Here is a 25,462-nt window from a genome sequence, read left to right on the forward strand (position 1 = left end):
AGTTCATCCGTCAACCCAACTGGGCAAATAATTTCCCTAATTAGAAACTCAACAGATCTACAACCAAGGCAATCCATCTAATAAAAAACCAAACCTAAAACTAAAGACACACTAGAAAAGGAGATCCTCATGGTGGGTGTGGCGGAGCAAGGTGCTCACAAATGGTATGTCGGCATACGCGGGGAGGGCCGGGAAGGAGGGGCACACTGGAGGGCGGCAGCACAGGGAGGGCATGCGGCGTGGGGAGGGCCGGCACGGGGGACGGAGGCGACGCGAGAAGGGCCAGGACAAGGAACGGCGGCAGCGTGGGCAGAGGACCGGCCGCGACGGGGGAGGGGCGCAGCGACGCGGGAAGAGGGCCTTTCCAGGATTTGTGGCTGGGAGTGAGATGAGTGGAGAGTGGAGAGTGGGGAGTGAGAGAACAAGGCCGCTTAGCAGTAACACGGGCCATCGAACCGGCACTGCTGCTAAGTCAAGCCAACTAAACCGAGTCAGGCTATGTAGCAACAACGTGGGTGCTAGAAGACCGTACTACTGCTACTCCCTCCGTTTCTAAATATAAGACCTTTTAGAAATTACACTATATAGTAGATACGGAACAAAATAAGTGAATCTATATCCTAAAATATGACTACATACATCCATATGTAGTTTATAGTGGAATTTCTAAAAAGTCTTGTATTTAGGAACGGAGGGAGTATTTGTTTAGAAGTAGAGGGACGGGCAACGCTACTACGGTGGCCTCTCCCGTGGGTACTGTGGGGTCCACTTGGTAGTAGCTGGGAGACACGGCCTATGTTGTAGCTACAATTTAACACTAGTGCGGTGTCCTGACACGCACTACTACGTACTATATATTTAACAGTAGGTGGGCATCCTACCCCATGCTACCGCTAAGTTTCTGTCTGTAGGGTTTTTTCTAATAGTGCAACACAGATGGTGATGCCAAAGCTTCAAGCTAGCTTATGTGGATTAGGACAAAAAAGCATACTCGATCATGATTGTATATAGATTAAAAGTTCTTATCCCTGAATTCCTATGAATAAAATGTGCACACATCCCAAAAGGAATTAGCTTTGACCAGAAATTGGACCAACCAAATGTGGATTATTTGTGACAAAAATTATATCATTGAATTATTATTGGAAATAAATTACTAATGGTATAATTCTGAAGTCCCTCACATAAACTTATATCGTTGAATTCCAAAGACACTAAACCAATTTACGGTCAAAGTTGGATTTTGGGAAGCACGTGCCTTATTCATTGGAATTGAGGGAGTAATTCCAGTTATTAAATAAAGTGATATTTAAAAATAGGAACGTGTATATTGTTTGCAGATTTAGAATTCAAAACTTCTACGAAAAAAAGGAATCTATTACCTAAGTAGTTTGAATTCTTTTTGTATATTCTAAAGTACATTTATGTTGTGTCAAATTTGTGTTCAGGTTAGAAACTCAAAATTGATAAATATTGAAATCTTAGGCTGAATATACAAACTAGTATTAGTAACTTAAACTTAATTATATGTGTTGGCAAAGTAAAATCTAAAATGAAAAACTCTTTGAAGCACTTGTGTGGACTCATCTCTATTATTAAAGCAGGATGTGCCGTCGTGATGGTTCAACCAGCGATGGTTCGACCTCTCTATCCCACCTTTCCCGTGCGGTAAAAAAGAGGAGCAGCAACCCTCGTTGACCCCGGGCACAAAAAGATCGCAGGAGCAGCCCACGTTCCCACGTTCCCTCGCAACCTTCCTCCACACGATTAAAAAAGGAAACAACCCGTCCCGTCCTTTGTCCCGGTCTGCCCCACCTCTCGCTCCCTTCTCTCTCTCGATCTCGCCGCCATCGCGCCCACAGTCGTATTCCACGATGAACTGCCCATCCCATCGCCATCAGGCACCCGCCTCGATCGCCGTCACGCAGCTCGTGCACGCCACCCTTGTACGACCTGCTCGCCTCCACAACCGCAAGAGGCGTCTCTTCCAAGGCGCCGCAGCAGCAGCACCATCAGCTGTTCGGCGAGATCGCCGACCAGGCCGTCTCCAAGGCGCCGCAGCAGCAGCACCAGCGGCTGTTCGGCGAGATCCCCGACCGCACCGGCCACGCCCGCTTCCGCCGCGGCCCCATCCAGTCACCGCCGCCGCCGCCTCCAGCTCTGGTCGCTCCTCCTCCTTCCCCACCGCGCCCTCTCGCCATCGAGCCGTCCAGGCCGGCCCCTTTGACCGTCGTGGCGCCGGTTTCGATGGCCGCCCCGGTCCCGCAGCCATAGAGCCTGACACTGGACTTCACCAAGCCGAACCTGACCATGTTGGGCGCGACGTCCGTGACGTCCACGTCCTTCTTCTCGTCGGTGACCGCCGCCGAGGGGAGTGTGTCCAAGGGCCGCAGCCTGGTGTCCGCCGGCAAGCCGCCGCTGTCCGGGCACAAGAGGAAGCCCTGCGCCGGCGGTTGATGTGAGTAATAGCACGGCGGTGGAGCCGGAGGACCCGGGCAGGCCGTACACGACGGCGGCGGTGGCGGATATGCGGTGGCCGGTGCCGACGGCGGCGGGTAGCTACTGTTTGGTCCGAAATTTGACGACGGAAACAGTGAGCCCGTCGTCCCCGGTGAAGGCGCGGCGGCGGCGATGGCGGAGCTGGTCGAGGCCGTCGCGCAGCGCGTTGCAGAGGTCGAGCACCTTGACTGCTCGGTCGAAGAAGTCGGCGACGAGGCGGTCGAGCGGGGGGCGCGCGAGGGCGGCGGGCCCCTGGCCGAGGAGCGCGGAGCGGAACTCCTGGAGGCCCTCAAAAGGTGGTGGTATAAGGGTTCTACATGATCATCTCGGAATAACTGAAGATGTATGAATTTGTTCCTGTCAATGAACTGCATTTTACTGTTCTTTTCATACCTTATTTCATCTTCTTTGTTTTAAAAGGAACGCAGTAGGGGAATCCCCTGCAGCAATTTTGTCCAAGAAGAGGTCTCCCTGGCCGAGACCGTACTGCAGGGTGGACGTCACGTCGCCCTGGTCGGGCCAGGTCGCCGCGCCGTGCAGCGCGGAGCTCCCGGGGGTGCGGCTGCTCAGCACCTCCTCCAGGTCGCCGCCCTCAAGCTTCAGGCCCGGCAGCCGCAGGCCGGACCCCCTCGCCGCGGCGTCCTGGTCGACCAGGTTGGTGTTCGTCGTGGTCGTGCTGGTGGTGGGTAGGACGTGAGCGGCGGCGGGCGCGAAGCTGATGAGGTGGCAGCCGCCGGTCAGATGAGGAGCATGCGGCGTCTTTCCGCGTCCGTGTCCTCGGAATGGTCCCTCTTGTTCGCGGACGGATACGGGAGTAAATTTATGGGTTGCCGTTGGCCCCTCAAGGTCAGATTTGTTATCTGTTCTAGGAACAAACTGAAGAGGAGGGAGTTAGTGAGTAACTACCAATCCCCTGACGAGCTGTTTATATGAACATACTTTTTGTTGTTGTTTAAAAAAAAGAGCCAATCAGGCAATGTGGTAACTTACCATCTCTTATTTTCAGAAGGACGTACCTTGCATTGTAATTACACATGGGAAATACGGATGAGGTTCTACATGTCAGCTGCAAGCACAGATCTAAGAACCACCTTTTTAATGTAATTGATAAAATGATCAAAGAGTAACCGTGTGACCCACTATGTAGAGAAAGTGTAAGAGCGACACACCTATTAACCCTGAATGTTATCAAGTTCAGGTATTACCATTATTGTATATATTCAAGCAGTGTGATGTAGTTACCATGACACATATCTTCACGAGAGAAGTTTTTGTGAAGCTGTAGCATAGGATAGCTTTTCTTCAGCACAGTTCAGATCATCATTGAATAAAATAAGAACATACCCATTACTTGTGTGAAATCTTATAAGAGAGGAAAGACGTTTATGCAGACTGAACTTGACATTTTGCGAACTTATGTTGACACAAACTATAGTCCGGGTCTCTGGCTTGGTGCTACCTTTATGGTGTTGTAGGTGCCATTTTTATTGGCCTGCTGGTACATATTCAGTTAATCACGCAGAGTTATAGGAATATAGGTAAGACTGGAATGTGTTCATCTGAAAACCTATAGACGCTTAACAATATATTAGTGATCTTGGATGCTATCACCTACATAGACTTTTTCCCATAATAGTGTGCTTCCAGTTTTTTGGTTCATGGACGATCACACCTAGCTCTTCGAGTATGTTGGTTCATGAACAGTCAGAAAGGGGGGATCTGCCGTCTTCGTGATGGTTCGACCTCGAGCGATCCCCCTCCTACCGCTAGCCTTTCCACCGTTTCACCGATTTTTTTCAATCCCTCCATAAACCAGACGATAAACCAGCCGATTATAGTTCAATAAAAAACCTACATCGCACCTGGAACCACCACCCTTCGGTTGTTTCTTATGCCATTTTTGTTGTTGTTATTTTTTTTATCTTGTTACTGATATTTCTTTTTACGAATAGGTTGGGCCAAAGCAAATATCATCTATGATGTCATAGCAAAGGTTATCTGTCATGTAAGGCTGCTTCTGCCTTTTTCGTTCTCGAGTAACTCGTTGTTATCCTGATTCCCACACAATCAAGGATACTAAATTTGGAGCAAAGTACTTAATGCGTAAAATAATTCAGATATCATTATATTCAATGTACATACTTTACTTCAGATAGATCATATATTCTTGTAAGTACAAGATGTAGGCACTAGAAAAAGAATGTAATAACATGTAGCCATCTAGAATTATTCGGAGCATTCTAGAATAATATGCCCACTTCCATTATTCAGCTGATTATCTGTTGTGCTTATATAAAGAAAAAATATCCAAGGATTTCAAACAACAGTGGAAAAAGTCGAGGTATCTAAGACCAGTCAATCCAGTCTTGTTTTGCGTACAAATTTGACTATGGTTTGGTCTGTAATTCAAGATTGAGCATGAACCTATTAGATTTTGTTTCCGTTTTCAAGGGAAGATGTTATATATGTCATGATTGCTGCTATTGGCTCAATTTCTACTACAGTTATACAAAAAAGATATGTAAAGATGAGGAGAGTGAGTAATCACATGCTTTTTGTTACTCAGTTGTTCATATTTAGAACTAGATAGAGGGAAAGAGAGTTGCTAGCTCATACTACTTGAGAGTGAAGGTCATTAGGACTTCAATTTTTTGTATAGTACCTTATATGATGGCATGTAGTTTTCGTATATACATATACTTGAGATGTTTCTGGGTAAATCTGGAGCTATGATGAGTTATCACAATAAATTTCGTATATACATATGATGGCATGTAGTTTTCGTATATACATATACTTCTCTTTTTATCATCTTCCCAAATGTATGTTCTTTTGCCTTACTCCCTTTGATGAGTTATTACAATAAATTCAGGTTTGGAAAATACATGAAGCATTGGTTTGAATTGTTTGGTTAATACAAATTATGAATTTTCAGAGAAACAACTCACCATTCATGAGTGTTATTAATCCATACAAAAAGCAAGAGACACAACATAAACGCGGTAACATATCATGTCATCGTAAATGTTAACATACCATATAAGAGAAACGCACACCTACGCATGAGCGTTTGTCCTGTTCGTAGGGTATGATGTCCCGTGGCAACGCACGGGCGATCAACTAGTACGTGTTAGTGTGTGGACTCGACACATTGTTGTGGAACCTAATCCGTTGCCACAAGGCCCGAGTTGCATTTAATGTAGACTTAAAAAATCATAGTATTAAATTAAATTTACATCATGAATACATCTCAAAAAAAACAACCTGGAGGGATCGCTAGGTAGTGAAGCGCTTGTGTCGTGGGAGATAAAAGGGGTGGAGCAGTTGGGTGCTCCTATGCCATTACCTAGGACATCGATTCCTTTACCCAACCAAACCCAAAAAACTCGCGCCACACTACCCTGATCATGCAAAAACCGTATGATGCTCAAGCACGAAGGTCATGTTACACACCAAACTGACCTATTATTCTTTGGAGTTACAACCCCAAAACATTTGTAGATTTTATAGGTCTAGCATTATTATGGATTGTATATAAGCTAAGGGCAGACCCATCGTGTTTTTATTGTCCTAAAGAAACACCTAATTAATGCAATTTATATCTACACAACCCGTTGAAGACAGTTCTAAACCTAGGCCAAAACGAACTGGTGCAGGTACTTTACCGCAACCCTTGAATTTGGAATGTGGGAAAGTCGCCTCCCCCCTTCATCCTACCAAATTCAACTGCTCGTCCTGAGTGTAGCATTACTAAGTAGAGCCCCTAATTTTTTTTAAAAAAAAGTAGAGCCCTTAAATACAAAAATCTACAAACATTTCAATTAACTTTTCAAACTACCCCTCTCCCACCATTTGAATTCAACTGAGGTCGGCCCTTTCATTCCCCTACTACTAGTATAATTCTTCACAACAATTTGTTTGTAGAAAAATTAAGTATTCTCTTGTTATTGTAGCATTACTCCTTTATTCTACAAATATTATTCTATCTTGTAACTTACCATGACAAGACACGATATAAGAAGATGGTGACTATTTGTTCTAGCTTTACAGTTATCATGCATGGCACGAATAACATATATACATGGTTTTCAATTTCAGTTTTTTGAAAATTTCAGCACCAACCAAAATTACCAAAATTCATAAAATTTCAGTTATAGGACCAAAATATTCACTTACATTAATTTCATGATAATTTTGCAAAATATCTAAATTCATGTATACTATTACTGAAATTGCTGAAATATTTTGATCGAAAGTAAGCATTTCAATGAAAATTACTAACATTCAGTGAATTTCATTGAAATCTGACTGAAGGTGAAAACCATGATAAACATAGCAGCATGCGCAAAACAAACGTCCATCAACCATCAACCAGCATCAGCAAAACAAACGCCCTGGATAATTCAGAATCAGCATCTAGTATGTTGAAGTCGTGTAGGTGCCAATCAGATCTGGCATGCACCATGCGTGTGTTCAATAATCGTCCATCTTCACGTAGGTGCCAATCGCGTCGAGGAATTGGCCGGATCGCGCGTGGAAGCCGACGATCTTGCCACCGGCGCCGGCGTGGAGCGCGAATGGCACGCCGTCCTCCATCCCGAACGGCCCGTAGCTGCGAAGGTTGCTGACGAACGTCAGCGACCTTACGACGACAAAGCCATTGAACTGGCCGTAGTGGCCACGGACGCTCGTCAGGTACTCGTCCTGCTGCAGACTGAACTGCACGTGCAGAAACAAAGTAGGTTCAAACAGAGACCAATGCTAGTCACGAGATCATGGAAATCAATGGGGACGGGATACCTACTAGGCAGGTGTTGCCGCCTCCGCCACCCCACCTGTCGGTCCAAGCCTCCTTTCCCTTCCGCTCGTACATGACGGAAATGGCGTCGACGGCGTTGCCATGTCGGACGACGACCTGGACGATTCGGTCGACGTCCGACATGCTCGTCTCCTTGACGTTGCCACCGATGCCGCCGCAAGGGCCCATCCTCACCAACGATCCCTGCATGAATGCGTACGTACGCTTATAAGTAACAGTCACCCAGAACAAAATCCCCGCGCTTGTGACCCCATGCGTCTTACCATTGATCCCTTGCCACTCCCGGAGATCTTCTTCTTCCCGACGTCACCGCCGGTGATGGTGACGGTGACGCTGGCCCGTGAGGACGGCAGAACCTTGGGCAAAACAAGCTCGTAGCTGCAGTCACCGGGGGGACCTTGCTGCAGGAGCACGGCCTGCTGCTCCACGGTGGTCGATGATCCGGCGCACGTCTTCTGGTGCTCCGCCTTCTCGTGGTAGAGCATCTTGGCGGCGGCGCAGCCGTGCGGGCAGGCGACACAGACGGATTGCAGCACGCGCTCCATGGCCAAGCAGCGGCCGTAGCTCGTTGGGATGAAGCACCGGCTGAACCCGGAGTTGACGAAGCACGACACGCACTTGTCCTTGTCCGGGAGGTCGCCGTGGCAGGTCGAGCACAGGACATGGCCGGCCGCGCACTGTGCGTGCGTGACAAATTGTGCTAGTTAGAGAGGTCTTCCAGCAATGGTTTTAGGCAGCGGTACTTTGGTGCAAACAGAGGTACATATATACCTGGAACACCGGAGGTTCGAGGGGATGGAGACATTTGGGGCAGTTGAGAGCCTCCGGATCGACGTCCACGGTGATCACCGCGGCGGCGGGGATGGCCGCTGGACGGTCCGTTTTGAGGATCATTGTGTCGGGACTGGCGTTCTTCTCCATCGATCTTGCAGTGAGCGAGTTGAGGCTTGAGGGTGAGGCCGATCGAATATGTATGTGTTTATGGAGAGGTGGGTCGAAGATGGAGAGGCTCTGAACGTCATTAGTGCTGCATGGGGGAGTGGCTCTGCTTGTTTCGTCTTCCATGATTTAATTCGGTTTCCCACTTTCCCAGACCCAAGAAATGGACCAGCGAAGCAAGAGAGAAGTCACCAGAGACAACCGCTCTGTCGCTCGAGTGTCCCCCTCGCGGCCCCCAGCATCGCCCTCCCCGAGGGAGGCGACCGGGGCGGCTCCCCTCCCCTTCCCCTCCCCCTCGCCGCTGCCGCCGGCGGGCGTGGCAGGGCGTTGCCCGCGCGGCGCCCCGCAGCCCGACGGTGGCGGCCCCCTTCTTCCCCCGTCGCCTGGAGCCCAGCTCGGGCAGGCGGTTCTGGCGGCGGAGCCCCTCGGCGGGCGGCGCTCCGGTGCGGAGGCGCTGCCCCTTGGCGGCGGTGACGGCCCTGGCATGCGGCGGCCGGCGGCGCCCGGCTGGCCCAGATCTAGGCCCTAGGGGCCCGATTTGGGTCGGGGCGGGCCTGCTTGGGGCCGTGGTGGGTTGTTCTTCGGTGGCTCTGGCGAGCTCCTCGCGACAGGGACGGCGGCTGCTGTGCTGCGACTGCTGCAGCGTGGCGGCAGAGCTTCACGGGCCCGTTCTGGGCTTGGCTGGACATTTGGTCTGGTGTGCCTCTGCTGCTATGCCCGGTCTGCTACCGCCTAAGCCGGTGAAGGTTGTTCCCTCCCTCGTGGCTGCGGTGCTGCCAGCCCTTGTTTACGGGTGTCTTGTTTGGATCCGACCGGCCTCGCTTCGTTGGTCGTGGTGAGACGACGGCGGCTTTCTTGTGACTGTGTTGGTGCATGTTGGTGGACGGCGGGTGTGGTGGAGCCGTAGGTTGGTCCTGGGTGGCGGGTGCGAGGTGTCGGGAGAAATCCCTGTCGGATCTTGCCGGCATCAACGCGGTGACGCCTGCGGGCGCCATCATCCTTCTTGAAGGGCGTCGGGTGACCCTCTCACCTCACCACCCTCCGTGTACCGGGAGAAATCCCAAGATTCGTCCGGGCAACAGCGTTGACATCGTCGTATTCCTTCTTGAAGGTGGTGCTTGGTACACGACAACTCGGTGGCCTTGGAGCGTGGTGGTTATTTTCGGTGGGCACAGCGGTCGCGGGGAGTAGTAGCTTTCGTTGATCCGGCGTTGTTGGCATTTTTTTCTCTTAATTTCTCTTGTATTTTCTTTTTGGCGTGCTTGTGCTGTCCGCCTCAGCGGTGTTCCGAATGTTGTATCTGGTGGTTGCTATATCTATATAGCGGGGCAAAAGCCTATTTCGAAAAATGGACCAGCTGTCTGCTATCCACTCCTTTGATCACCAAAATAACTAATTACAATTTTTTTCTAAATGCAAAGTGATTAACCAGAATATAAAAAAACCAGATTATTTCTCCAAGCCAGCTCACGGCAATAAGGCCAAGTTCACGTGTCTACCCATTTTGTGCGTCCCTGTTCATTTCGGTCAATACGGACAGTAAACATGGCCTAACATAAACCGACGGATGTCATTTTTTTCGTAGTGACCCATCTTCAGCCTAAATTTGAACCGAAAATTAAGATCTCTAAAACTATACACGGCAGCATGAAGAATACTCAAATCAGGTGCACTAGTCACGCTAAGATCATGCTTACCGGCTAAACATCTCCCAATAAATATTGCAAGGTAATGGATAATAGGAAATTGGATACTCCTAATTTTGGCATGCATCACATCTCTATCTTCCCCGTTACAAATGCTACTAAGGAATGCATCATACTTAACCTTCCGCAGCTTATCGAATGGATCTCAATATGGAATTTACAAATATAAAAAAAAAATCATTGAGTGACATACTATATGATTTATCATAAAGGTGAAAGAGAACTCTAGACGAGGCAGACAGATACTCAAAATGTTGCACTAAGGTGTCGGTAAGATGACAATATTTAGTGCACTTAGGCCTTCTTTGTTCATATAGTAGGAAAAAAGTAATAGGAAATGAGATGCATATATCTCAAATCCTATGAATAGTCTGGCAACAACGACAAGCTACAAACAGTTGTCCAAAGAGAGTCAAGCTGGCGCCAAATGGTGCAACTTTGTGTGTAGAACTCATCAATAGAAGAGTCACCTTGCTGAAGAGCATGCTCCTGACGCACCAAAGATAAGTAGAGAGCATAAGCAGAGGGGTGATACTTGATAGCACTGACAGAAATATGACCACATTGCCGCAACAATGTCGAGACCCATGAACTCCGAGGCAAACTGGGGGAGGACACTCGCAGTAAGAACAACAGTAGCCCGAGCATGATCATTGCATCACTGAGTATAAGCAGACAGATCATCTCAGTAGGTAGAAAGAGCATCTGAATAAGCTGATCCTTGTTGATCATAAGCACCGACTGCAGCATCGTCTAGAGCCTTCGCTGCATCCCGATCAGCCTGGGAAGTATCAGCACCCAAAACAGGCGGCACGGGCGGGGTAGGAGCCACGGGATCAATAGGGCATGGCAGACAAAGGAGCTCACCAGAGAGAATGCCTCACAGCAGAAGACCGCGCATGTGGATAGCATGAAACCAACAAACTCAGCATAGTTGGTGCCGTCGAAGATCATCGAGCATCGAGGAACATCGACATAGCTTGAAGAAGACAAGCGGATCTCTCTCTCTCTTTTTTCTTTTTTTTTCTCAGAGAGTCAACCCAACCGATCCCGATCTGGATCAGCCCGAGCGAAGAGCGGCAGGGTGACTGCGGCTACCATGCGAGCGCCGGATGCAGTAGACTCAGCCGAACAAGGGTTGGCCAGCGTCGAGGCTTGGCAGGGGGCGACCGACCCGCGAAGCCAGAGGCGGGCAGCCAGCAGGTGCGGCCGGACGAGGGCAGGAGGCAGCCGGCTAGCAACGAAGTCGGGCAAGTCCAAGCGGTAGACGGCCAGCCGGCGGCGGATCCGGGCGAGGCCGAGCTGGAGGCGGCCATCCGGTGGTGCATCCGATGGATGCCGAGCGGGAGACGGCCTGCCGACGGCGGATCCGATGGAGGCCGAGCCAGAGAAGCCGACAAGCAGCAGTGGCTGCGACGGGGGAGGGGCGGTCGATAGCGAGCGGAGCTGGGCAGGGGCGGCCGGCGGCGAGCGAGGCTGGGCAGGGGGCGGCCGGAACTAGGAACGACGACTAGCAACAGCGGCTGAGACGGGGGAGGTAGAGCGCGCACGGAGCTGAAGCGTGCGGGAGAGACAACCAGATATTTGATACCATGTTGGAGAAATGAGCAGCGGAGGGGCCAAAGAGCAGTACATATACATGTGGCGAAAGTGCAAGAAACTCCTTATATAATAAAGATATACATACAAGGGACTATACACATCTAACAATGTGGCAGTGTGGTTTCTACATCAGCTTTTTAGCATAATGTTGCCCTCCGAATACCTTTTCATAGTACCAGACCCATTCTGTCTGTACAATACAGAATAGGCTTGACAATACATCTACATGAAACTGATTCGTAGAATAAGCTGCATGAATCTTCTTCCACTCGGCAAAGTTTTTCACCTCATAAACAGACACTACTGTAGCTAGACATTTCAAGTTCAACAACTCCATATTGAAGCAGAGAGCAACCACCAAGAAGTTAATTAACTACCACTTGGAATTACACAATTTCAAACATCTGATTGGCCGCTACCAGATTCAGTGGGGAAATTACTTCTTTCTTCGAATGCTTGCATAAGGTTAGTGGCATCCAATTAATCAAGCTCTGATAGCCACCCTGCTGATAACTGCAACCTCATAGGCCCAGAGCAAACCATTGATGCATGCTGCTACCAATGCAAACAAAACTACTGCAAGGTGGTTCAAAGTCGATTGATTTGGAAATGAGCTACTCCCAACATTTTCCTGTCGCATCAGCAACAGTTCACTCACACTGTGGCGCAATTCAAACGCCGAAACAGAAGAAACTTCACTGAAACAACCATTGTACCGGAAGGTCTGAGATCTTGAGACTCACTACCATTTCCTTCATCGGCAACCTTTGCCCTTGGGCACCATCACAAATTAAATTCATTTGAAATTATCTTAGGATTTATTTCTTCTTCAAGATGATCAGATATCTGATTGGGCACCTTGTGATCCGGGAAAAATGAAAAATTGAGGAAGTGTGTTCGATACCAAATAACTGCAAAAGGTATGTCTGTAATGCGGAGAAAGTTGGATTTGAATTAAAACCATGACAAGAATCATGGAATGGAGTTAGTAACATATATTTAGACCTACTAAACTATTTTCTAGGAGACACATTGATAAAACAACTGCAATGTCTTTTTAACTTAGGATAACGTTTATCTGTTTCGGATTTGTATCATCCAAAGGTTACCCTTGCAGATGCATCACCACACATGCAGCCCACTAATGTGTTCACGGAGCCGCAGCCATGCTCTAGAACTGTGATACTCAAGACTATAATGACCCTCAACATACATATCCAAGAAACAGAACGGTGAAAGCCAGGTGTATTAATAGCCAGTCCACGCTAAAGAGCATGGCCAGTCCAATATAAACTTAAAGGTCTATATCAGAAGAACAGGGCCTTCATTGAAGAGCAGCAGGCAGGTCCTTTCCTTGAAGACGGGATCTGCCAAGACTTATCATAATCATCATCAGTATTATCAGAATTCAGAAATAGCAAGAACATGGCCTTTGTCAAAGAGTACATGTCAGGCCCGTTCCTCCTCCTCATCAGCAGTAACGGCGGCGGTATTAGCAGTTTTAACATAGGGCGTTCCTTGAAGATCAGGAGCTGAACCCTTTCCTTGAAGACATGATCTGCTGAGAATGGTGGCTTCAAACATGATACCATTTTGATCATCAGAAATCTTTCCTTTGGGAATTATTAAGTCGTACACTGTCGGTAGCCCATCAGAGAGTGAAGAGCTTCTTATGTAGCAGGTTATACTTTCATGACAGCCGGTCATTACGCAATCGTATTCCATATTACATTTGAACTTGGGTTCCTTAACGTTTGGTTGGATGCAGATGACTGAGATGGCATGTCCAAAAGGCTCTAAATCCATGCTGAGCAAGAAAAAGTAGCTGGTCCCGGTGTATCGCAGAACATGTAACCCTGGCTGTAGGCAAAGAGACACCGTGCCGGAGTCTGGGAGGATTGTAGATGCATACTTGTGGTGGATGAGGAAATGGTCCAGGAGCACCTTCGTTGGTCCAGCGAAGCCACAACCGGATGCTGCGCAGAAGCATGGGGCACTTGGACATGCTTTCTTGTGTTCTTCTTTCTGGTAGTAGATGACCCCCTCGGCACACCCATACTTTTTATTGGAGCAAGCAACTTTGGCTTCTTGGACGACATGTTCCATCGCAAAGCAACGCTTGAAGGAAGTTTTGATAGAGCACACGGGACATTTCTTGTCCAGCTTCTCACGGCAAGACAAGCATATACAATGCCCCACGGAGCACTGTGGAATAGAAAGGATCGTCATGAGAACAAATCTTGACAGAAAGAAAGAACTGAAACACTACATGACAATGCGATAGGATAGTACCACACATTTCATTATGTCAGTTACCATAGCTATTGTGTAAGATTTCATAAGAAATACCTTTCGCAAAGTAGCACCCATCAGATGATTGATTTATCAAATATAAATGAAATGAAAGCTCAAGTTTGAAGGCAAGTCAATATGTATATACACCTAGTGCATTTACCTGGAATATTTTTGGCCCGAGGGGGCCATAGCAGATGGGGCAGTCAAGGGTCTCCACCCCCATGGTGACCTTCAGCTTCTTTTTGCTGCTCTCTCCCTCTCCTTCTGCTTCAACTTTTTTCTTGTTAGTATTAGCATTACTACCTTCCATGGCCAACAAACATCCAAGACGTACCCTCACTAGCTTGCAAACTCAACCGAGACACAAACCTACTGGGAAACACAATCTCAATGTGTGGTCGCCTGTTTCATAAGATACATGGATATAAGTCATGCATGGAACTGACAAAGTAGCCAAGTAAAAGCAGCAGAACTAGTAAACATGTACAGAAGTTCTAACTTCTAAGGGCATCTCTAACACCGATCCCCAATAATATAGAAGAGGGTACTTGACGAAGTGGCGTTTCTAACTGACCCCCAATACTTATACGAAGTAAAAAAGAAAATCAGTGGAGCATCAACCCAAATTCGGCGCAAATTTGGTTCAAACTACTACATAAAACTTACTAAAGTGAAATTCAGTGCAAATTCGAAATATATATATTACATAACTTAAAAAAAATTAGACTACATTACATGAAAACTTGCTAAAACAAAACCGTGCGTCGTGGCATGGAACAGAACGGGGATGGGCGGCGGGCGACTCCGACTATTATATCGGCGGCAGGCCATCGTCGGAGTGGATGTGTGTGAGGGTTGGGCTCGCCAGCGGGGATTGGGTGTTGGGGATGGTGGGAGGCGAGGTGAAGTGCCCAGGGAATTCTCACTATAGACACGGTCGGCCGAGTATATTTAGGAGTCGCGGCTGCTGCGGAGTAATTTTTCTTTTTACTCCACTAATTGACCGTTTTTGGTGCCCAATTAGTTCCTGGTTAGAGAAGGAAAACCGGATTTATCCTCCCCAAACTGGTTATTTGGGATCGGTTAGAGATTCCCTAAGGAGTAAGGACTGCAATTCAACACCTATTTTTGTCTCATCTTGTTCATGGAGAAAAAAGTATTTGAGCTGATTTTCCTTCACAGCTTGACACAACGCATATGCAAGTAATCTGACAGAGAAGAGGTAAAAGAAGAAATCTATTAGGGTTAAGAGTTTGCACTGCCATAACGTAGCAGTGCGATCCTGCGATGGGGGAATGTCCCGAATCGAGAAGGATACGTACGGCCGTACCTGAGCTACCTGCTGGTCGCTTCGATCGGGGCCTATCCACTCCAAGACCTAGTCGCCATGGCCGGCCTCAAGGTCATGGTTTCCACCGAGGAAAGAATGCCGGCGAGCTCTCCACCGGTCCCGCGCGCCGCGTTGATCTCAGCACGATGGTTGATGGGAGCGGGGAGATGAAGCAGCGCCGAGGGATTTATTCCTCAAACCTCGCATGGACCGATCGAGGAGTCATCGGGAAGTTGAGGGCGTGTTTGGTTTCCCGGGTCACATCTGGCTCGCACCTGGCATGCAAAATCGAGCGTGTTTGGTGGTCTGGACGGCTTTCTCAGCCTGGTCCGACAGATGCAAAAGAGGCCTCCGAGCCAAGCTCGCGGATACGCAGGAATCGGACGTATCTCGCAGCCAGGCCCGCGCTTGCATCACGTATTTTCCTTCCCCCTTTCTTTCTATCGAGCACACAACCCACCGCTGCCGCTGCCGCCGCCTTCGTCTGAATCCTCTCGCGTGCATCTCGTCAGACCGGTCCGTCGTCTGTTTCGCCGCCGCCGCCGACGGTCGTCTGTTTCGCCGCCGCCGCCGCCGGTCGGCTGGTTCGCCGCCGCCGCCGCTGGTCGTCTCCCTCCCTCCCTCCGATCCCCTTTATCCGTCCCCCGTCCCCCCCACCCCTCCCCATCTCTCGCCTCGGAAGCTTCCACGAGCTCTCGGGGAGAGAGATCACAGCCCCGTCCGCCCCTCCATCCGCCATGGCCCTGTGGCGGCGCAGCTCGTCCTGGCTCACGTCCTGCTCGCGCGCGCCGGCCGGCATCATCGGCGGGAACGAGGCCAGGGTCTCGTCCGAGGTCACCCCGGAGGACGCCCCCGACCGCCGCCAGGAGGAGAGGTGGTCCCGCCTGCTGCCGGAGCTCGTCGGATCTCGTCACGCCACCGGTCGTCCTGTCCGCCGCCATCGAGTCTCTACCACCGACATCTCCTCTCGGCTGCAGCGTACCAAACAACATCTGTTCTATCTAACATCTCTCGTGCATCCATATCATACAATCTACCAAACACACATCTTAGCTCATCCTTGCATCAACCCAACCAGGCCATGCTCACCCAGTATCCCTTGTGCAATGCAGGCTAAAGCCACTCAGGCAACCAAACACACCTTGAGAGTATCCAGGGATCTAGGAGATCCCCTGAAAAAAAAAGAGCGGGGAGTTAGAACTTTTTTTTTCTTCTAAACCACAAAACTAATATGCAAAGGGCGGCTGAACTAGATTCGTACATCTCACAAGGTAGCATAAGACTGAAGAAAAGCCGCTCGCACGCCCAACCGCCCCGCGCCCCAGGGATTAGGCGATCATGAGGCGATCTAACTGCCCCCAGCGACGCCGACCGCCACCGGTCCCTGCCTCCTCCGTTGCCCACTCCGGCGACGTGAGGAGGTGGGGACCACGGCGCTGCGACGCTGGCTTGTAGTTAGGGTTGGTCTAGTGTTTTCTTAGGACGTCGTTGGGGTGGTGGGAGCGGCGTCCGGGCAAATAAATTTGCCTCAACTCTATTCCCACACTGGCGGCGACCTTCATGGCGGCGTCTCGGAGTTGATGGCAACATGTGCTGCTCGGTCCTTCAGACCGGCAGCTTGGTCTTCTCGCCGTTCTTCAGATCCGGCGAGATCTGTTTCTCGGTCTGTCGCTGGCGTTCGTGGTTATTCGCGACGGCGCTGGCGGCCGGGGCGAGGTGGTTCTCCTAGAGCGAGGATGCCGGTCCGGAGGTGGTGGATCTGCCGTTCCTCTCCGACTTCGTCGATGGGAGGCGACAAATCTTGGTCCAAGACAACACGGGGACGTCCCCCGGTCGACGTGCCACAGCGACATGTGCCTTGCTGCGTGCAGCGGGCCTGTTCATCGACTCACAAAGCCTCATTGGCGATGGTGCTTTCTCTGATCTTGGGATGGTGGAGGCTCGGCGTCTTTTCCGGCGTTGTCCTCGGCGGCGCTGGAGTTGGGCGGCGGCTGTTCGCTATGGTGGTTGCAGGAAACCATAGGGATCGTTTTGTATTTCTCGATCTCTTAGTTTTTTGTCTGCAAATTCAGGATAATCATTTTATCCCGGTTTGTCTTTTAGTTTCCACGTGTGTTGCTTGTTGTAACTTGTTTTTCGATTAGTGAAACATGTGGTTCTCTCTCAAAAAAAAAAGTAGCATAAGACTGTAAATTAAAGGGAAACGTTATCTTTTAGCCGGTTGATCGCCCTTCCGCGTCCGCCTCCTCCTATGCTTAACACTTGGCCGTGTGGTTATGAGTTAAATCTGAGGAAAAAACACATGTCGCCAATTGTCATCGATATTCACGAGAATCAGCCGGTGTGCTTTTTTTTTGTACAACTAGTACTTGCAATAGGGTTGAACACCTGCTAGCAGCATTTTTTTTTTTTGCAAAATGTTTCTACAACAAGTGTCATGTTGCAAAAAAATTCTACAACATTAACTCTGTTGCAAGGCTCTGCAACACGACCATTGTTGCAAAGTTGACTCTGGAACATTGCTTCTATTGCAATGGGTAATGACACATAGAAAATATTCTATAAATATTTTTGCAGCATAATTTTTGTTGCAGCAAGTATTCTATAATAAATTCTGTTGCAAACAAACATTCTACAAATGTTTCGCGGACACGATATTTGTTGCAACAAATATTATCTAACAAACTCTGTTGCAAAAAAATTTACACATGTTTCCGCAACACGATCCTTGTTTCAGAAAATGTTCTATAACAAATTTTGTTGGAAAAAAATCTACAAACATTTTTGCAACGTGATATTTGACGTAAAAAAAATATGCAACATAATCTATTTTGCAAAAGTTAAGATGCCCGTCATCCATTTGATGACGTTACATGCGGCTAGCGACCCAGCTGATCTTTTAGGCCGTGCTACATGTCGGATGCGGATTTTTCTAAAAGATCCGTCGCCTCGTGAGCCGTTCAATTATACGAGATGTGCCGTTCTTTCTTCTTCTCTGATTTCCTGCAACAGTGGTCTTGTTGCAAACTCTCTTCTTCTCTAACTTTCTGCAACGAAAGCCATGCTACAAAAATTATTCTTTTCTAATTTACTATAACAAGACCTCTATTGCAAAATCTTCTCTTCTCTAATTTTCCGCAACACGATCGATGTTGCAAAAAAAATCTCTATTTTTCTGCAACAAGACCCTTGATGCAAAATTTGTTCTTCTATATTTTTCTGTAAAAAGTCCCATGTTGCAAAACCTCCATTGTAATAGGACCCAACATCTACTGCCTCTTTTATGTATTCCCGCAACAAGACTGTTGTTTCGAAAACTTGCAAGAACACCGGCTGCTGCAATGGAGAGAGCACCCTGTGCTCTCTGCAACACTGTTGTTTTTACGATGAAGGAAGGATGCCATGGCCAAACCCGCCACAGATGAGCCACTTCAGGAGCGGGTCGACGATCTCGTCTGGGTCGTGCAGGAGGGTGGTCTCGAGGGCCCCTAGCGCTGTGGCCGGCTGAGATGCAGGTCGACGACCTCAGAGCATCTCTAGACCATGTAAAAACACGAACTCTAAAACTGGGATGCGGGTAAAAAAGGCTTTTTAAGGGTCCGTTTTAGCTACGTCCGAATAGGAACTACAATAGAAACTGTAAAACTGCGGTAAAGAGCTCCTTCCTCTGATCCGGCGGCCTCTGCCCCTTCCTCCAGCCGGCCATGCCAGCCATGTCGGTCGCGTCCAATCCCGTCGGCCGTGCCCCGTCGCCCGTCGGCTACGCCCCATCACCACGTCGGTTGCGTCCAGCTTCGCCCGCAACGCCTTGTTGCCCGCCGGCCATGCCCCGTCGCCTCCGTCGTCGTCGACTTGCTCTGTTGCCAGCTGCGTCGGCCGAGCCGTGCCCCTTTGCCTGCCGCGCTGGTAGGATTTTGACGGCCGGGCTGAGGTCATGGGAGGCCATGGCGAGGTCGAGCTCATCCAATTCAAACCGACGGCGATCGATTGCAGCGTTCAGTGGCCTTTCTCGGCTTGCATGATGAATTCCGACAATTTTAGGACGGATGCCGACAAACTCCGCGGCGACGTGTTTGCTCTGACGAGGTTTGACCGGTATACGCCCCCCCCCCCGAATCGGCCTTCCAACCTTCAAAAAATAGGGTTTTGGGTGTGGCTTTACCGTGCTCCTTCAAAATTTTACGGGTTGGACCACTTTTACGGTTTCTGTTCTGCACACTTTTTACGACCAAAATTGTAAAACGCAAAATTTTTACGGGTTTGATCACTTATACGGGGTCTGCTAGAGATGCTTTCATATGGTCATGCTCAGGTGGAAATGGGCGCCATCGGGGGTCCTGCATTGGCGGATAGGGACGGGCTTGGGGCGACGCATGGGACGGACCCGCTGCTGAAGTGGCACATCTGATGGCTTCGGGCGGAGTAGAGGTACGGGAGCAGGCTTGCCCATGGTGGGGGCAATAGCTGCAGGCGGCAGGGTAGTGGTTAGGCCCATAGGGTAGTGAGCAGCATGGGGAGGGGTGGTTTGGCTATTATGTTTTTAAGGAGCTTTTGATAAAATAAAAGTTTAGTGACGTCTATCCCGAACCGTTACGCTACATCAACAAAAGTCGAATCGATCTGTTGTAATCATCATCAAATGGGCCAAATCAGTCAAATAGTATTTTTTGCAGCAAATTAGTCGTTTTTGACAGCAAATTGTAGAAGTGTGGTTTCTACAACCCTAGACTTTAATGTCGATGTTTTCTGTAATTTACTTCTATTAAACCATTGAATAGACCTGAAGCAACTGACACCAAATCTTGCTAGATGACGAGAAATCTTGAACTCACTGCACAAGTACATGATAGGAAACTATGTTGAAGCTCCGTCAACTATGTCCTGATGGAAGAACTCTAAGAGCCTCGAAATTCAAAAGACAAACTCAAAAAAAAGTCATCCACCCGAGAGCTGCAACCCTAACCTAAACTATTAACCAGAGCGGAGAAACCATAATTTCCCTCCCGGCCATTGGACATCGGAGCGGCCAACAGAGGGGAGGCGATTCTACGGGCTCACTCGCAAAGCATGAAGGGGAGAGTTTGGCATGGCTGCCACAGAATAGGGGAGGAAACGCTAGTTCTGTGGTAGCTATATGGTCTTCTTCTATCTTAGTGACAAGATTATCACACATTCATAAAATGTGTTTTGGAAATTTGCAATAATGCGATGGACGAACGGCGGGAATTGAACCTGTGCATGGTTGATTATGCTTCATGAAATATATTGCAGAGAATAACCTTACAACACTTGACGTTGCCACAATGATACACTGAATCAATTTCTATATTCCTTGATCTTTAATGAATCGTTGCCACAATCCAAAACCCTAGAGTATAAGTAGAGAAAGATGAAAAGCTAGCACATGACGAGCTGCCGATCGGCTGGTTCCAATTACCCTAGACTGCGTAGTGCCGCCCTATTGTCCTGCACGGCACGCCCTACTGTGCCACCGCTGCCGTTACGAGTCTCTCGCCGGATGGCCCTCGGCCCTGGCTGTCGGCCGTACTCGATACAAGGATCAACGAGAACCTACCAACGTCTTTTTTAAGATCAACCAGAACCTACGTACTGAACGTCGGAAGCATTCGTGATTAGGAGCTCACGTTTTTGGACATCCCACATGGAGTTTGGTTTGGCGTGCTGTGCACTGGAGGGCAGGTTTTTCACCAGGGCAATCCTAGGCGGGAAAAAAGGTGTTGCCAGCAGCAGCAGCAGCAGCAACTTGATCCAACTTGATCATAGCATAGGGAAAAGGCTTGACGATAGATCTACATGAAACTGATTCGCAGAAGAACAAGGAAGGCTTATATGAAATAATCTTCCACTCTCAAAGTAATCTCCTCATAAACAGACGCAAAGTGCAACAGCTCAAATAGCAGCCACCAAGCAGTTAATATAACTAATGTACTACTGCTACTCCTACATGTCTTAGTGCAATTATCAAGTATTCTCAAAGAAAACAGAAAAACATTTGACTGGCAAACACCATATTCAGGGGAAAGAAGCTCTATGCTCTGCATGAGTGGCACCTTTTCATGGACCTTACTTTTAAGACTAATCCCGCTGATATATCCAACCTCCGACAAGAGGGGCCCCTTCGCATCACCAAAATGTAGCTCAGAAATTCGTTAGCAATATACCATCCAGCAGCACTAACCCAGCATTTTCCTAATATATCAGCAAGAGCCACACGGCCCTGCGACAGTACATCAAATGCCAAAACAGAAGTAACTACACTAAAACAGTCGTGCTACCAGAAGGTCTGAGATCTTGAGACTCGCATATATGTCCTGGAACCAAAGTGTATGTCCACAACCTTCAGCGTTCATAACCACGAATTTTGGAGAATCTGGCAGCTAAGGGTCGTTCATCTTCAGACTCAGAATAATCAGGAATCAATCTGGCAGCCAAAGGTATGGGTCGCTCATGATTAGCATCAGAATAATCTGATTTCGGGCCCCTCCCTTTGCTGCGACCTGAAGGTGCTTTATCAGAATCAGAATCAGAATCAGAATCAGAATCATACAAGACCTTGCGCTTTCCACGGATGGTGGCTCTGAGCATGATGCCATCTCCTTCATCAGATACCTTGCCCTTGGGCACAATCAGATCATATCCCATTGGCAGCCCATCAGACAGTGAAGAGCTTCTTATCTTGCAATAAGATTTCTGAGAGTCACCATTTGTCGAGCTGTCGTAGTACAAATCACATGTGAACTTGGGTTCTGTCACCCGAGGTTGTACACAGACGACAGAGATGGCATGCCCAAAAGGCTCTGATGCCATGCTGAACAGAAAAAACTGTCCGTCTTCATGGCAGTGCAGAACGCGTAAGCCTGGTTCCAGGTAGAGATAAGCATTCACCAAGCTAGGATCATCACAGGTTGATAACGGGCACTTGTGCTTGCCGGTCATATGGCCCAGGAGGGCCATTGTTGAGCCAGCGAAGCCACAGCCAGACTCTGGGCAGAAGCATGGGGCGTTTGGGCACACCTTCTCGTGTTCTTCCTTCTGGTAGTAGCTGATCTGCTCAGCGCATCCATACTTGGCATTGGAGCAAGCAACAGTGACTGACATAACGACATGTTCCATCCCAAAGCAGCGCTCAAAGGAAGTTACGGCAGAGCACAAGAGGCACTTCTTGTCCAGGATCTCGCTTCGACAAGACAAGCATATGAAATGTCCCAACGAACACTGGAAGAGGAAAAAAAAAAGGCTTCTCACATGAGCATAACTTGCAACAGAAAAACAAAGTACTACACAGCGATAAGATAAATTAGCATCGCACAGTTCATTATTTTGTCTACCATGGCTAATTATGGTCATAAGAAACTCTTCCTCGAGAACCAGCACTACAGCCAACGATAGACTCACCAAAGCTCTGGTTTTGTTCGGAGCACTACGAGAGGCTGGAGTCTGACGACAAGTAAAATATATGCATAAACACAGTGCATTCACCTGGAATATCGGAGGTCTGAGGGGCTCAGAGCAGACATAGCAGTCAAGGGTCTCCAACCTCATGGCGACGTTGTGCCTCTTAGCGTTGGCATCCCCCTCTCGCTGAGCTTCCAGTTGTCTCTTGTTGGAACTACGACCATCCATCGCCACGAAAACTCAAACTTACTAGCACTAGGTTGCTTGATATTGTTATTACAAGAGCTTCGGGTCTCCCAACGAACTGATCAACACAACCTCACCACCCCGTACGTGTTCCTGTTCCAAATAATACATGGACAAGAGTCATGATGTGATACGAATTTAGAGAAAGAAAAACAACAACACAATCATCTAAAGGGGGCAGTAATAGGATTTCACATATAAATGCAACATGTTCCTGACCAGTAAGCTTCTGTTTCAAAAGGAAGATTGAACATTTGAGCTTTCTTGCATTGTTTCCTTGATCAATTCAGCAGAAGTATCAAGAGAAAATAACAGAATTGACTCGACATGCATGGAAGAAACCAAATCGATCAATTCAGCTCTGGTTTTATTCATATGTAACAAAAATTACATATGAATGTAATCTGCTCCTGTCTTCCAAGCTTCTCGTTACGCAAGAATAGTTCAGAATTAAAGGGGAAAGTTTTTTCTTTATTTCCTTCATCCAATCGGCAAAGGTATCAAACGGGAAATAACAGGAGTGATGCACAAGCAGATAATTTATCACGGTTCAGAGTTGTGCGCGGCTCCGGCGAAGGTCCCCAATCGAGAGGGAATGGGCAACCACACATGTCAAATACTTCCTGGACGCAAAGCGTACCTCGAGTGTTTTGGCGGTGCCGTCGCCGGCTCCGGCGGCCCTTCTGCTCCCAGGCGCTGGAGAAGGCTCCTACTCCATCGCCCGCCGGCGAGCCCTCGAATGCGGCCTCCCTCCCGCTCGTTGATCTCCGGCCCGATGGCGATGAGACGAGCGCCGGCCCGACGGCGGCGCGGAGGGTTTGGAAGGAGGAGAGAGGAATTGCGCGTGACTTTTGTTTTTTGAGACAATGAACTCTGCGTGACTGCGTGTGGTGAAGAAGAAGGGATAGGAAAGGGCGGGCTGGGCTGGGCTGGGCCTGAGCCTGCAAATGTTGCCTATATTTGCCTGCTATAGGGGAGGTTTGGATATATCGTTCTTACTAGTCGTTTTGTCATAAGAGCATCTCCAACAACCGCACTTCGCGCCGCGTCTAAAAAATGTGTTTGCCGCGCGCGCTTCTGCTGATTTAGCGCGGGGATAGGCGCTGGCCCCAACAGCCGCGCTATAATGCAGAGCGCGCGCCGCTCTAGCGGCGCGCAAAAATACAGCGCGCGCACAACGTTTTTATAAATAGATTGCATTAAAATAAAAAGGATACAAAGTTATTTTACATAGATTGCAACTAGATAGGTAGTTCGAAAACATAGATAGATAGTTCGAAAACATAAAACTAATCTCAGTCGCTCCAATCATCTGCACCATCATCATCGTCGTGGGTGTCGTCAGAGGTTGACAGCCAGATGTCGAACCAACGCTCATCTTCTTCAGTGAAGAAGGACCTCCCGCCTGCATTGACGATGTCGGCCTGCGCACTCGCCAATGCCTTCCGCCGACGCCTGTCCAACCGCTCCTCGCGGCGCTGGCGCGTGTCCTCCTCGCGGCGCCTTGCCCAGTAATCCTGCTCGTAGGCGACATCCTCCGTGTGGCGCCGGCGCCACTCCGCCATGACCCGCTCGTCCTCCTGGGCGACGAGGAGGCGGCGCTACTGAGGAGTGTGCTCCGCACGATCTTGTGCGGAGTTTACACGAGGCGGCGGGGCGACGTCTAACACCTGCTGGAGCGTGTGGACGTCCTGGAAGTTCATTTGGCGGCGCGGCCTGCCTAGGCGCCACGCCGCCGCGTCGAACGCGCGGGCGGCCTCGTGCGCCGTGTCGTATGTGCCGAGGCTAAGCCGGAGATCGCTGGAGCGTATCTCGGCCTACAACCCGCCGTTGGGGCGCTCGCGGACGCCGCGGTAGCCCGACGCAGAACGGCGACGCGGCGGCATGGTGGCGCGTCGGGGGCGGGGCGCTGGAGCGGTGGCGGTGCGCTGGGGCGGTGGTGGCGCGACAGGTAGGGGGAGAGAGAGAGCGGAGCGGTAGCGGAGCAGTGGCGGCGCGCGAGGGAGCGGCAGAGCACTGCGCTTTTATAGGCGCGCGGGAAGCGGCGCGGCAAAAATGACGCGCGAGCTGCCGCCTTTTCGCACGCGCGCAAGCTGTTCCCGCGCGCGCGGTTTTCCCGCCGCCGCTGGAGCGCGTCATTCTATCCCACGCGCGCTAAAATGTCGGTTTACCCCCGCGCGTGCCTTTTTGCGCGGCTGTTGGAGATGCTCTAAGGCCTAAGCAAAAACAAGCTACCACATTTGTTTGTGGGTTACCAATATAGTGTCTCAAAAGAACATTGTTTTGAAAGACTTCTCCACAACTATTTATCCTAAAAAAATAGTTACCACATGCTAGAATTTCCAAGTTCAACTGCAAAAGTCGTGTGATTGTTGCAATTGCACAACTCAAGAATCACTGTTCTAGATGCCTCAAGTTTAATACACCCCTTCCTTTCACGACCAACCAAACAGGCGAACATGCAAGTAAGTTTTCATCTGCTTCTCATTGGCGGCGCCGTCTTTCCGCCTTCTCCCCGCGGTGGACCTAGACCCTTGCCGTCGGGAGTGTGCATGCTTCTTTGTAGGTATTTTTCTTGAGTTCTATTAGGATTTGCATCTTGCTCATGGA

General features: G+C 49.2%; 3 protein-coding genes and 1 pseudogene across 3 annotated transcripts; 1 reads left to right on the top strand and 3 right to left on the bottom strand.

Moving 5' to 3' along the window:
* The first annotated feature begins 1,878 nt into the window (after positions 1-1,878).
* On the top strand, positions 1,879-3,700 carry LOC123441285 (annotated as a pseudogene).
* A 3,261-nt stretch (positions 3,701-6,961) lies between these two features.
* Positions 6,962-8,239, bottom strand: LOC123441286. Its single transcript, XM_045117768.1, has 4 exons — positions 8,090-8,239; positions 7,582-7,995; positions 7,304-7,501; positions 6,962-7,218 (listed from the first exon to the last, which is right to left on the bottom strand). Exons 1-4 carry the CDS (start codon positions 8,237-8,239, stop codon positions 6,973-6,975), a joined length of 1,008 nt encoding a protein of 335 aa, XP_044973703.1. The 3' UTR covers positions 6,962-6,972.
* Positions 8,240-13,014: 4,775 nt separating this feature from the next.
* LOC123441287 (putative E3 ubiquitin-protein ligase SINA-like 6) lies at positions 13,015-14,170 on the bottom strand. Its single transcript, XM_045117769.1, has 2 exons — positions 14,021-14,170; positions 13,015-13,770 (listed from the first exon to the last, which is right to left on the bottom strand). Exons 1-2 carry the CDS (start codon positions 14,168-14,170, stop codon positions 13,015-13,017), a joined length of 906 nt encoding a protein of 301 aa, XP_044973704.1.
* A 6,866-nt stretch (positions 14,171-21,036) lies between these two features.
* LOC123439211 (E3 ubiquitin-protein ligase SINA-like 7) lies at positions 21,037-22,941 on the bottom strand. The gene is made up of 2 exons (XM_045115951.1): positions 22,691-22,941; positions 21,037-22,426 (listed from the first exon to the last, which is right to left on the bottom strand). The coding sequence occupies exons 1-2, from the start codon at positions 22,832-22,834 to the stop codon at positions 21,551-21,553; spliced, it is 1,020 nt and encodes a 339-aa protein (XP_044971886.1). The 5' UTR covers positions 22,835-22,941; the 3' UTR covers positions 21,037-21,550.
* Positions 22,942-25,462: the final 2,521 nt, after the last annotated feature.

Source organism: Hordeum vulgare, chromosome 3H, assembly GCF_904849725.1.
Source record: "Hordeum vulgare subsp. vulgare chromosome 3H, MorexV3_pseudomolecules_assembly, whole genome shotgun sequence".
Lineage (NCBI taxonomy): Eukaryota > Viridiplantae > Streptophyta > Magnoliopsida > Poales > Poaceae > Hordeum > Hordeum vulgare.

Coding starts and splice junctions, on each gene's coding strand:
- LOC123441286 (XM_045117768.1), bottom strand. CDS start 8,239: ATGGAGAAGAACGCCAGTCCCGACACAATGATCCTCAAAACGGACCGT. Junction 7,996..8,089: donor TCGAACCTCCGGTGTTCCAG/GTATATATGTAC, acceptor ACGCACGCACAG/TGCGCGGCCGGCCATGTCCT. Junction 7,219..7,303: donor GAGGCGGCAACACCTGCCTA/GTAGGTATCCCG, acceptor CTGCACGTGCAG/TTCAGTCTGCAGCAGGACGA.
- LOC123441287 (XM_045117769.1), bottom strand. CDS start 14,170: ATGGAAGGTAGTAATGCTAATACTAACAAGAAAAAAGTTGAAGCAGAA. Junction 13,771..14,020: donor TCGGGCCAAAAATATTCCAG/GTAAATGCACTA, acceptor TCTATTCCACAG/TGCTCCGTGGGGCATTGTAT.
- LOC123439211 (XM_045115951.1), bottom strand. CDS start 22,834: ATGGATGGTCGTAGTTCCAACAAGAGACAACTGGAAGCTCAGCGAGAG. Junction 22,427..22,690: donor TCAGACCTCCGATATTCCAG/GTGAATGCACTG, acceptor TTCCTCTTCCAG/TGTTCGTTGGGACATTTCAT.